The sequence below is a fragment of the Physcomitrium patens genome, chromosome 20 (assembly GCF_059467195.1).
Source record: "Physcomitrium patens ecotype Gransden chromosome 20, ASM5946719v1, whole genome shotgun sequence".
In the NCBI taxonomy this organism is placed as follows: Eukaryota; Viridiplantae; Streptophyta; class Bryopsida; order Funariales; family Funariaceae; genus Physcomitrium; species Physcomitrium patens.
In genome coordinates, this window is record NC_143429.1 from 6,853,394 (window position 1) to 6,865,305 (window position 11,912).

At 35.3% G+C, this 11,912-nt stretch overlaps 1 protein-coding gene across 11 annotated transcripts; it reads right to left on the reverse strand.

The window, feature by feature from the left end:
* Window positions 1-4,279: 4,279 nt before the first annotated feature.
* LOC112273192 (uncharacterized) lies at window positions 4,280-11,533 on the reverse strand. 11 transcript variants are annotated; one of them, XM_073529168.2, is made up of 10 exons: window positions 11,263-11,533; window positions 10,822-10,912; window positions 9,620-10,548; window positions 9,188-9,394; window positions 7,735-8,888; window positions 6,804-7,599; window positions 6,262-6,604; window positions 5,873-6,130; window positions 5,519-5,651; window positions 4,280-5,369 (listed from the first exon to the last, which is right to left on the reverse strand). In XM_073529168.2, the coding sequence occupies exons 3-10, from the start codon at window positions 10,165-10,167 to the stop codon at window positions 4,618-4,620; spliced, it is 4,191 nt and encodes a 1,396-aa protein (XP_073385269.1). In that variant the 5' UTR covers window positions 10,168-10,548; window positions 10,822-10,912; window positions 11,263-11,533; the 3' UTR covers window positions 4,280-4,617. The 11 variants fall into 11 exon arrangements, with proteins under 11 accessions (XP_073385269.1, XP_073385268.1, XP_073385267.1 ...); XM_073529167.2 differs by having other exon boundaries at window positions 11,207-11,529; XM_073529166.2 differs by having other exon boundaries at window positions 11,203-11,527.
* Window positions 11,534-11,912: the final 379 nt, after the last annotated feature.

The following is an 11,912-nucleotide window of genomic DNA, read 5'->3' on the forward strand; positions in this document are numbered from 1 at the left end:
ATATAGACTGAGGCTTTTACTAAATTGACCCACCCATCCCAACTATCATGAAAAGAAAATGACATCTACATTAATTTCTCCACTATTGGATCTCAAACCAATAAAAACCAACCACATTCACCATGATTACTAAATTGATTTAAGGTCCACTTAAAGACCTTTAAGTGAGTGTATGTGTCTACACATATAGACGAGCTATTTCATGAAATTATAAAATATGCAAGTGGAATAAATTTAAATCTTGTTGAGACTCTAGCATGTCTCCAATGCAAAGCTTGATTTGTTTTTGTATAAGAATTTGTAATCTATATTACAAGACTACAAAAAACCTTGTGTACAAATAGCAGTAAAATAATACAATAATTTAGTGTTTTTGAAAAATTTTAATAGTTAATATGGAATATCATACAAAGTCTAAATTATTTCAAAATTGTAATTACCATGATTAGAACCAATGTTGCTACAACTCCAGGTCAATTAGTGACACTAAACAAAAATACATATTTTGGATTTAAAAAAGTCAAAACCAGAATAAGATTCTATTTATTTATTTATTTATTTATTTTATAAATTTCATATAACCAACCTTATCTATTTCAAATTACACTTGTCAATAAGAGTGAAACCATCACACAAAAAGCTGATGCTATAAAATACATTTCAATATTCACACATATTTATGGCACAATGTTGACATCCAGGCAGTTGATCAAGGTAAAGAATCTGTAAAGAAAATGATAGTCAAAATCCAAACTTGCAAATGTTTATGTTTTAAATAAATTCATAATAAATTCAAGGATCTTTACATTTGCAATTTTGAAAGTTTTGAAATAGATATGAACTTTTTGGTTTCAATGATATAATGCACAACATACCTTGCACATAACATTATTTAAATGAAAAGCTACATATATATATATATATATATATTAATTTAGGTGTGCAAAAAGAAGGAACTGAGGGTGAGTGGGAAAAGGGGGCGATGCGTGGGGTGGTGAGTACAACAAAATATAGAGATGGGTTGGTGGTGGCCTTTTGCAATACTTACCTACCTTGTGTTGAATATTGACAACCATCTTTTGTGCTTTCTCTCTTGTACACACACACACTCTCTCTCCACCTGTGGATAACACAAAGCAAAGCTCCTGAACAGTTAATTCTTCATTGTCCCCCAAGTCAAAACAAAAGATACCAACATTGCAAACCAATGATTTGATTAAAAAAAAAAAAAAAAAAAAAAAAAAAACATAAAGTTTAGCACAACTTACAGGTCCAAAAAAAACCACATTTAACAAATCATATAATGACAAAAGGTTCAAGTTTTGTGCCTATAAGTCGGTTTTGCTTTTTATAGGAGGAGGTGATGAAGTGAAATCACCAACATATTGAACAATCAGTGCAACATAAAATTCAAAAAAGGGGGGTTTTTTTGGTATAAATTCACCTACCATTTGGGAGAGAAGGGAGTGGAGTTGAAGGGCCTTCAAGCAATTTTAATGGACATTTGGAAAGGTTGAGGTTGGCAACATTTTAAAGGAAACTCCCACTTGTGCCAATCCCCTCAACATTCCAAAGAGCTCTGGCCACGTGGCGTTGTCACATCTCCCCTCTCAATTTAGTTAATTAATTAATTAAATTTTTGACACTAATAAAGAACTCAATTTTTTTGACTTGGGGGTTTGGTTCAAAGTCCATATCCCACTTGGCGTAACCAAGGCCATGTCTTGGCCTCTATAACTTGACTTGATGTGACTTGGTTTCTTTCAATTACCACACCTTCAAAAATAAATTATCTATATATATATATATATATGTGTGTGTGTGTGTGTGTGTGTGAATATATATATATATATATATATATAGAGAGAGAGAGAGAGAGAGACACTTTAGTTTATTTGGTTGTTTGTTGTTACATGGAAAGATCGTGCAAGTGATTTTTTAAATATTTTGATGTTCATTTTTACAGTTATTTTAATTTTTAATTTTATGGCCACATCAAATAGTCATTATCTTTATGGTAGCATGAAACAAGCACAATTGGAGTGTTTTACAACTGGGATTACCAACTTGTCATTGTTACTTGTCGTTGTTTCAATGATAGTCAAGTTAGATTACCAACTTGTCATTGTTTGGTTTTTATTGCACACTTGATTTTAATGTTTGTTGTTTGGGTCTTGATTTTTGTTAGTGGATTAAAGATTATGCTGATGTAATATGCCATGCTAACTTGTAGATTTTGAATCTTGGAAATAAACTAATAGGGTGTAATTTTATTTGTGGCATTTGTTGTTTGATAATTGGAATTCGTTTCAGAGAATCACAGTGCAAGAATCAGAGCAAATTATTCTCATTGTGCTTTTATTTAACTTCACATGGGCTCCTAATTCATCTCCCAAATGAAAAAATCATAAAAAAATAAGTGTTATGTTATATGAGAAATAGTTAGGCTTATACAACTACATCTTCATGGAAGGATTTTTTTTCTTTTTTATTTTTTTTTATGGTAAAATATAGATAATTCAATTATAAATATATTTTTTTCTTATTTTTGAGCATTTAAAAAGAAGTTGAATTATACATTTAAAATAAGAATTACAATAATATTGAGAACACAAAGCTGGGTGATTTTTAAATGCACTTGTCACCATTTTGTGTTCTAACCTACATTATTGCCCTGTCAACTGCAAATGCTCCTGGCAAAATAATTATTTTTATAAACATAATTCTGTTTAATATCACATATTATATGAAACTAAAATCATGCAGTAATTGTGAGGTATATAATTTCTATTTCCGGTTCAGTTCTGCATCATATGTATACATACATTGTATATATTAATAGAATTTCAAATTATTTCAATACTACTTGGATCTTGTTTTTAGTTTACTTACAAGATTGTTAATTGATATCTTTAGTAAAAGTTTAAAATTATATATATATATATATAGAATTTTTATTTTCAAAATTATTTGTAATTAAAAAATAACATGTATAGATATTTTTTTGAAAGTAAATTTTATGATTTACTTTATTTATATTTAAGTTGGTTTGATGTATGCATGTATATATGTATGTATAAAGACCTATACAATAAAGTAAAAAGTTTTTAATTTTATGCAAAATAACTTGTTATTGCAAAAAGGGATTTAGGGAATTTTGCAATGATTCAATAAAAGTTTACAACTAAAAAAATGATAACAACAACTAAAAGAAAAAACCATGATAAAAGGCAACTTCTTTAACTTGAGAGTGAGAGAATAGAAATGAAAGAGAAAAAGAGGATATTTTCAATTAGATACCCTATTTGAATTTTATTACAAAACAAGATTTGTAGTATGTATGTATATATGTATATATATATATATATATATATATCACATTAACTCCAGGTATAGTTTTTATTTATGAGTACAAAAGTGGTTCAAGTTATGAAAAGTACAAATTTTCAATTACAATATGGATTTTAGTTTTTATACGTCCTTTAATTATTTTTAGATATGATATGACAAGAGATTGAAATTCTTATAAATTAAAATAAATTATATTACATTAATCTATTATGTGAAAAATCTAAATAAGAGATTTATAACGCTGAAAAAGTAATCTAGTACTTCACAATAACAATTAATTGTTAAAGATTAAAGTTTTATTATTATTTCTAGTTTTTTACATACTTACATACATATATTTTTTTTGTTTTTTTAGATGTAAAAGGCATAAAATTACGTTCTTGGAACAAAGTTTAGTACATGTATGTGTATACACACACACACACACATATATATATATATATATATATATATACATTTAAATTCAAACATATACTAGAAAGAAACCCCTTTGGTATTGGATACAAAAATAATACAGATGTGTTTAAATTTGATCAAATCCCAATTCGTTTAAAACAGTATTATATATATATATATATATATATATATATATGAAGTCTCTGAATGACAATAAATATATACTTAAAATTATTTTAAGGCGATCAAATAAAAAATATCATAGATTCTCATTCAAAATATTTTCCATAAAATTCTTGACATTTTTTGAACTACTCTTCAAAATTCCAAAACTTAAACACATATATTTGCTTGTAACAATCCATCTCGTCATGAAATAAAAATTCCAAAACGGATTGTAAACATTATGACATTACCCATAAGTTTATATAATGTAACACTCATCTCTAGAACCAAACCAAAGAAACAAAAATAAGTATATAAATAAATAATCATGTGTTTCATGTTGTCCAATTTACAATAGAAACCAGCATTATTTCAAACATAATCAATTTAATCATTTAAAATACATACATGAATATATATACATACATGAATATATATACATACATGAATATATATACATACACATCTTAAATCTAATTTTCTTTCTACCATAACCGCAAGAAGTTATGCTTCTAGTTTTTATGTAAAAAAAAAAGAAGCTCTTCAATGCCCTAAAAGCAAGGAACATAAGAGAAATACACTAACGAATGAAAATTATATCATCTACCGCGTTGTCGATGAAGAAGACATCGTTCATCCATTTGGACGCGGAGCTTGTTTTCGAGACCTCCTCGTCGTCGTCGGCGTCTCAGTTGCAGAGAAAATTTACGCCGAGCGATGAATTTCCTCACAATCTATAAGCAGATCCAGAACAAGAGCCGCGCTCTCTTGAGTTTTGGTCGCACAAGTCTCATGCGAATCAGCCTCAGCCTGCGATAGTCCCGTGTTCAGTTCAGAGCTACCGCCACTGAGCAGATTTGCGAGCCTCGGCGCCGCTCCGGTATCCACGATCTCTCGCCAACACGGAGGATAGCACGAAACCATGTTGCCCAATGCCGCCATGGCTGCCAAGGGTCCTCCAATGCTAGCCCTAGTGGCAAAGTTATCCTCGCTGGTGTTCATGGTTGAGTCGCCCAGTTCCGATGCCAGTTTCGCGGCGCCGTTCGCTGCTGCCAGTTTGTTTCCTGCGAGGCTGATTTTGCTTCTCATGGCTTTGTATGTTGAAGGTAGAAGCGCGTGAGTTTCAGAGTTGAATGTCGGGTGGTCGCATGAAGCGATTGGTGGTCCCAGTAGCTTCACCAGGGGCTCGATGGCGCCAGCTTGGACCGCTGCCTCAGCGTTGGGTTGACAGTGTAGAACTACCGTTGCAAGTGCAGCTGCTGCTGCTTCTTGGGTGAGAGCTACGTATTCTAGGTTGTGTTCGTTGTTGGTGACTGTGGATGGTTGAAGGTAACACTTGCTTCCTCCCGTTAAGATTTCGACTAAACATTTTACCGCTCCTTCTTCAGCCATGCGAGCTTTGGTTTCTTCATTGTTGAGTCCCAGTACTCCTATGAGCTGTGCCATTGCTGCCAAGCCTGTTGATTTTCAATACAATATCATGACAATTAAATGAGTTGAGCATAGAGCCTGTCTTAGCATTCGCGCATACACAAATATTTGTACATGTACATTTACATATATCGTGTAGAAACAAGATCTTCAGTTTTAGAAATTTGTGAAATACCTGTAAATGAAAACCCACATGCTCCGCCTTCACCTTTGAGCACTTGAACAAGAGAAGAGACACCACCAACACGGACTATTTCTTCCCGGGCATTTTGGCTTCCTGCCATTGTCAGTAGCGCTGCAGCGGCCATCTATCAAAATGAAACAAATTTATTAATAAAAATATAACATGTATTGTAAACAAGTATGAAGTATTTATCAAGAGCCTATTCAACCTATCTGCATATAGTTGGTTAATGAATTATACCTTTAAAATATACTTAAATTGTCAATTGTTCTGCAATTAATACACTTCGGAATGATTTGTTTGATTTTTTTTAAAAATGAAAATAATTATAATTAAATTGTGTACCTCGCTCCAATTAGCACCAAGTTTTTCTTGGCATCCCGTCGTAGCCGACAACATTTTCACCAAAAGAAAAACACCGCCAGATTCCACAATTTTCTCAGTTGTTTCAATGCTCTTATCCGCCAACATGATAAGTCCCATTGTCGCGAATTCTTGTGTGACATGAAGGTATGGAGGAACCCCACACATTCTTCTATTATTGTCCGAAGTCAATTGCATATATTGCCACGATCCTTGCGTGTGTGACTCAAATAGACATTTCTGTTGGATAAAGTCACATTCGTAAATACATGTCTATAATTCACGGAATAATATACTTCGAAGAAAAGTGAAGTGGATAGAAACAGGATTAATTATCAATACTAATACTAGACGATAAAGGACGAACTCACTCGCAGGACTCCAACCAAAATAGGTGCCATTCCAACATCAATGAGAAGTTGTTTTCTATAATCTCCTGAGAGAGCGATATAAACGACGATGGCGATGATGTGTTCACGAAGCAGAACATGCGGCAACGAGAAATTATCCCGACTGTTGTTAGTTTTGTTTGGATCATCAAATAAATGCATTTCCCACTGGTTGATTTTCGATTCATTTGAAACCAGAATTTTCACCAGCAACAGAATGTTCTCTTTCGAAAGGGCGTTGAGCCTTTTCTTCCGAGCTCCGATGGTCGCTATCGAGGCTGCTGCCGACACTCGTGTGGCGATGGTCGGTCCTTCCTCCAAGATCCTAGACTCGTAGAATATTAAAAAAAAGACAGTTGTGGATATTGTTTCGTTATCTCAACTTTTCCACTCTTCAAATCAGAGCATGTCGATAACACATTGTGTAATATACGTATGACCAGGAAAAGATCAACAGAAATAATACTATTTTTCACAACACAAAGAAAAAAGTAAAAGAAAAGAAAGTACCGTAAGTCACATACATCATAAGCTTCTGAATTATAAGTTCTTCATCCACGACACAAACACTGAGTTTGTCACTTGCCATGGCATACGCAAACGCGGAAGTAACATTCTCTCGCGCAAAACTGGGACACGAACCCAACATAGTAGAGAGAATGTAGACACCGTCAAGCCGAGCAGTCTCCGCAGAATCGCAGTCTCGAAGAGCAGCTTCCTCTGTATCCACCCGGGAGGAACCCATCGAAGCACCACCCACGGGGTGCTTCAGCCCAATCAGCGCATCAATGGCAGCGGCTCGACAGCACCTAGAGGTGCTGCGGGCGAGGCACAGGAGCGCAGAGAGCATGTGGGAGGAGACGCTGCCGGGGGCAGCGTGCAGCCAGGGCCGAGCAGCAGCGCGCATGCAATCCGCAGCGGAGGCGAGCGAGGCGCGGAGCGTGTGCAGCGCCGCGGCACTGGCCGCGGCGTCGCGAGGGTCGTCGCTCTCCAGCATGCGGAGTGACAAGGGCAGCCCGGCGTGCAGGCCCAGCTGGTTGCTGTGCCGCTCTTGCAGGTTGCCCAGGTTCAGCACCGCCGCCAGCGCCGCGGCTTGGATGTTCGCTCTGCCGTTCGGCTCGGAAGCGGACGCGGCGTCCTGCGGCAGCGTGGTGGCCCAGCGAGCCATGGTCACCATGGCTTGGACGCCGCCGCCTCTTATTACCTGCGCTCTGTTGCCCGGATGGCTCGCCACCAACTTGGCTATGGCCGCCGCCGCTGACTCTCTTATCATGGGATATGGCGATGAGTCCACCATATTCAGCAGCAGGGGAATGGCACCTACATGGATGAATCAACATGTTTTTTGTTTGTTTGTTTGTTTGTTTGTTTTTTTTGTTTGTTTGTTTGTATGTGAGCATTTGTGTTTCTTTGTTCTGATGTTCAATGGGAGGGGGTTGAGTTAAAAGCTCTTACCAATGTCAGCTATTGCTGTTTTAACTTCAAATCCTCCTTGAGAGGCAAGTAGCATTAATGCCAATACAGCAAATTCTTGAGCACTTGGATTTGGGATAGATAGTGCACTCACTAAGGCAACAATGCTGCTGGCAACAAGTTGATTGTCCACATCAAGACATTGCTTGTGTTGTTGGTCCTCATTTTCTTTTGGAAACATGAATTCTTTGTTAAATGAAAAGGTCTCCTTTAGTTGGTTGACTGGTTCTTTGTCAATGTTGCAAGGAGTGAGTTTTGTTTTATTTTGTTGATTTGAATCCAAGTAATGAGTTTGCATAGAATTGATGGTGTTTTGATGGTTAAATTCAAGTTCTTTCGAATTGGTGATTGAATTGTTTACTTTGGGTTGTGATTGTGAATGACAATCATTGCTATCATTTATGGTCATTTTCATTCTCTTGATATTTAATAGTGGTGGTAAAGGTTGTTTCATGTTTTGCATCATGGCATCAACTTGAACAGAAGGTTGTCCTACTAATGGAGGTGCAACTGTTGAAGTAAGATCAAAAGAAGAAAAAAAATTACTTCCCAATACAAGAGATTCAATTTTTGAATTGTGTTGTTGCAGTAAAGATGAATCTTCTGCAACTTCCAAATTGTCATAGATATGATTATTTAAATGGTACAAGTCCTCTTCTCTGATTGAAAACCCAGTTGAATCTATCACATCATCTTTGTTTGTAAACATGGAGTTTTCATATTCTATAGTTTTACAGGATTCTTCAGTTTTGTTTTTCAGATCCTTTTCATATCCATTTGTACATATTTCAAATGATCTTGTTTCACTTTGTGGTGGAATAAGTAAAGATGGGATAGGCAGTTTCCAAGTCTTTAAGTTAATACCTTTTGTTGTCTCAGGCTCAATTAATTTTTTGTGTTCTTGTGTTTGCATCAAGTATTGAATACTGCTTTCTTGTAACTTTCTTTTTCTATTCCAATTACACAATGCTAAATTTTCAAGTGCTTCGATTGCAATTTTTTTAGCTTTAGAAGAACTATGCTTGAGTAAATGCAATAATGGATTGATAGCTCCTGCTTCTTGTCCTAAGATGAGTTGGTTGTAATTACCATGCTTTCCAATTGCCAAATTAGCAATCACGTTTGCAGCAGCTATCCTATTAAAAATGTATATATTATACAATAACTACATTAAATTATAAAATCAAAAGAATTGAATAATAAAATAATCTGCAAAATGTATCTTTTTCGTACAAGACTAATAAGAATTATTGAGAAATACAAAGAAAAAACATAATTTGATGACTTAGAATATATATATTTATAGTTTAATATTGAAATTATTCACTACTTATCCAAATAATGAAATAAAATAAAATTTATGAAATAAAAATTACCCTATTAAAAATTTGTAGCAACGTAATATTATTTTTGAGGGTTTTCAAAGTGTAGTCACCTTCCAAAATTTGTTCCCTGGTCAATCATGCAAATTAATATTGGAAGTATGGCAGGTGTAGCACTTAACACTGCTTTGTTTTTTTCACCTGTTGAAAGACATAAAAGAGCTCCAACACTAGCATCTTGTGCAAGAGCAAAAAATGGGATCATATCTTTGCTAATGTGATTCAAAGTATCCATTGGATTGTGATTACGTTCATTGAAACTACATTAAACAAGAAAAGTGTTGTGTTTACAAAAGTAAAAATCGATACTAATAGATGTTTATGAAAAATTATTGAATAACTCAATAACTCTATTATGTAACTTGAAGAATTACATTATATATATATATATATATATATATATGCACAAGCACTCATAACTTTTCAAATGTCTTTACATAATATTTAATTTTTGAAAGGACATGTCTTGGTTTTTGATATCTTACCATATAAGATCGCAAAGTAATGGAATAGCCCCAGCAGCACCAATAACATCTTTCATATTATCATTGTTGGCACACAAACTAGCTATTGCAAGAGCTGCTTCTGCTTGGACTGTAATAGATGTTTTTTCCCTTAACTCCAAAGGCCAATGAGACTCCTCTGCTTTATATTTGAGAAGATCAACTAAAGGACCTACACCCTCAGCTTCAATTAGTATTGATTGAAAATTATCGTATGATGCTACTAAAAATCTAATAGTTATGGCAGCTTCAATTTTACAGCGACTACTTCCTTTTTGTAACGCATAAATTAACTCCTCAACATTTGCAGTTGTGAGTTTCTTCCTTTCCTTGTTTTCTAATTGAGACAAATTGGACTTGATAAATTGCAAATCACATGGTCCGCCTTCAGTCAATAAATTTTGTGGAGCATTTGAATCAATGTCAATCTCATTCAAAGGAATAATACTGTGTGATGGAATCATACAATATTTTTTATAACTGTCTTTGTCATAGTTTCTCTGCAAGCTTTTCAGCTGTATGGTTTCCATGCAAGCCAAAATGCTTGAATAACTCCCTGGTGTGTGTCTGTGTGTGTGTGTGTGTTTCTTTCTTTCTTTCTTTCTTTCTTTCTTTCTCTCTCTCTCTCTCTCTCTTTTTTTTTTTTTTTTTTTTTTTTCCCCCTCTACCAACAGTACATGTCTTCAAAAGTACCACCAAATGTTTTGTGTATGCTATTTTTATTTTTATTTGATCTGTTGCACTTCATATTGTCATTTGCTCTCAAATTTTAGATTTTGAATATTTCGTTAACTTCATAAACCCTTCAATGAATTAGTACACATTTTTTTTCTATTTTTTGGTCTGTTTTTTGTCCGGCACTAGACAATTTGTGTCACAATATGAACATCTCTTAGCCTTCATTTACTTTCCTACATCATCTCATCCAACCCCCATATATTTATTGTTATAGTTGATTCATATTCTATAAATAGAGGGAAAAATCAGTGCAGATCGAAAACCTCTTCCCTGTCAAAGTTGGTGGTTTTAGGGTTACGAACCACGATGAATGCAGGCAACATCGTCGTACTCGTGAAAAATATTTTGTGCCGTGAATGGCATTTGCAACGATCTTAAATAACATTGCGAAAGACATCTTGAGAAACCCGTTGACTACAACAAATTTCCGGAAACGAGACTAGCACCTGCCACCATCGCCATCGTTAAGAGCTTATATCTTTGCTGACTCTTCTCCTGTCTGCTCTTGTCACTGTATTGTCTGAAGTTCAACGGATCCTGCCAAAGCGTGGTTGTCGTGAAGTCATCAATTCCGTAGCACGCAACGAGGTCCGTGCTGCGGTGTTTATGCATTTAGAGACCCACGAGATTGTTTAACGAGGAGCATTATAGAATGAGGGTTAATTACGCAAGATTTCAGGTAGAATTCGATAGGTATGAGTTGATGAATGGTAGGGTTACGAATCGGTATCTTAGAAGTTTGTTGCGAGATTTTTGCATGGGTGCAAATATATACAATTATATTTCCTTACATATATCTATATATACACATTCAAACACACACATACCAACCATGTTTACGCTGGTTGTGGATGACTGCCTTGCAATGCGTAATGAAGCGTAGATACCTCTTCGACCTATTAAGGAAGATGGATCAGGTTGAAGTACTATCAGCTTGGCGGATACAATGTTTTTCACAAGATGTGTATTTCGTAACCATCCATAATGAACATTACGCCTCCTGTCGAAGTGTGTGCCGAAGAGTGGCGGCAGGGCGTCGCTACTTCAGTTACTCTTTCCTAGTTTTGGTTTTGTTTGTTGGAATAGTATGTCACCACTTAGTAACGATACTAGTAAGGGGCGCAGTGGCCACAACATACGAAGCACCCAGTTGCCGTTTGGAATGCTATTCCAAGAGCAACTTTAACCGATTCCATGACTCTACCAAGCAGCCCTAAACCTCTTTGTGTTTCAAAAGTCACTCCCCTCATTCTCCAAAGTGGTCCCTAGTTACACCAGTAACAGCAACAAAGCAAAGATAAGCAGCCTTCCAGACACGCGCAGGCTAGAAGCATACGAGAAAGTGAAAGTGCGTACCACCTCCCCGCCCTCCGATGGGATTTGACACCTTGTTGCATTGCATATGTGATTGTTTCTAGACTCAGGCTACAAGCACACAGTCCAAGTTGTAACACACACATTCCAAACTGCTATATGCACATTCAATAAAAATGGTGGCCTCTAATTAGTTGGTTGTTATTGTGTAGAGCATTACATT

What these genes read in the sequence shown, in the direction of transcription:
- LOC112273192 (XM_073529168.2), bottom strand. Translation starts at nt 10,167, where the DNA reads ATGGAAACCATACAGCTGAAAAGCTTGCAGAGAAACTATGACAAAGAC. An exon ending in TTACTTTGCGATCTTATATG is followed by an intron (nt 9,395 to 9,619) that starts GTAAGATATCAA and finishes TGTTTAATGTAG; the next exon opens with TTTCAATGAACGTAATCACA. An exon ending in AACAGCAATAGCTGACATTG is followed by an intron (nt 7,600 to 7,734) that starts GTAAGAGCTTTT and finishes TCATCCATGTAG; the next exon opens with GTGCCATTCCCCTGCTGCTG.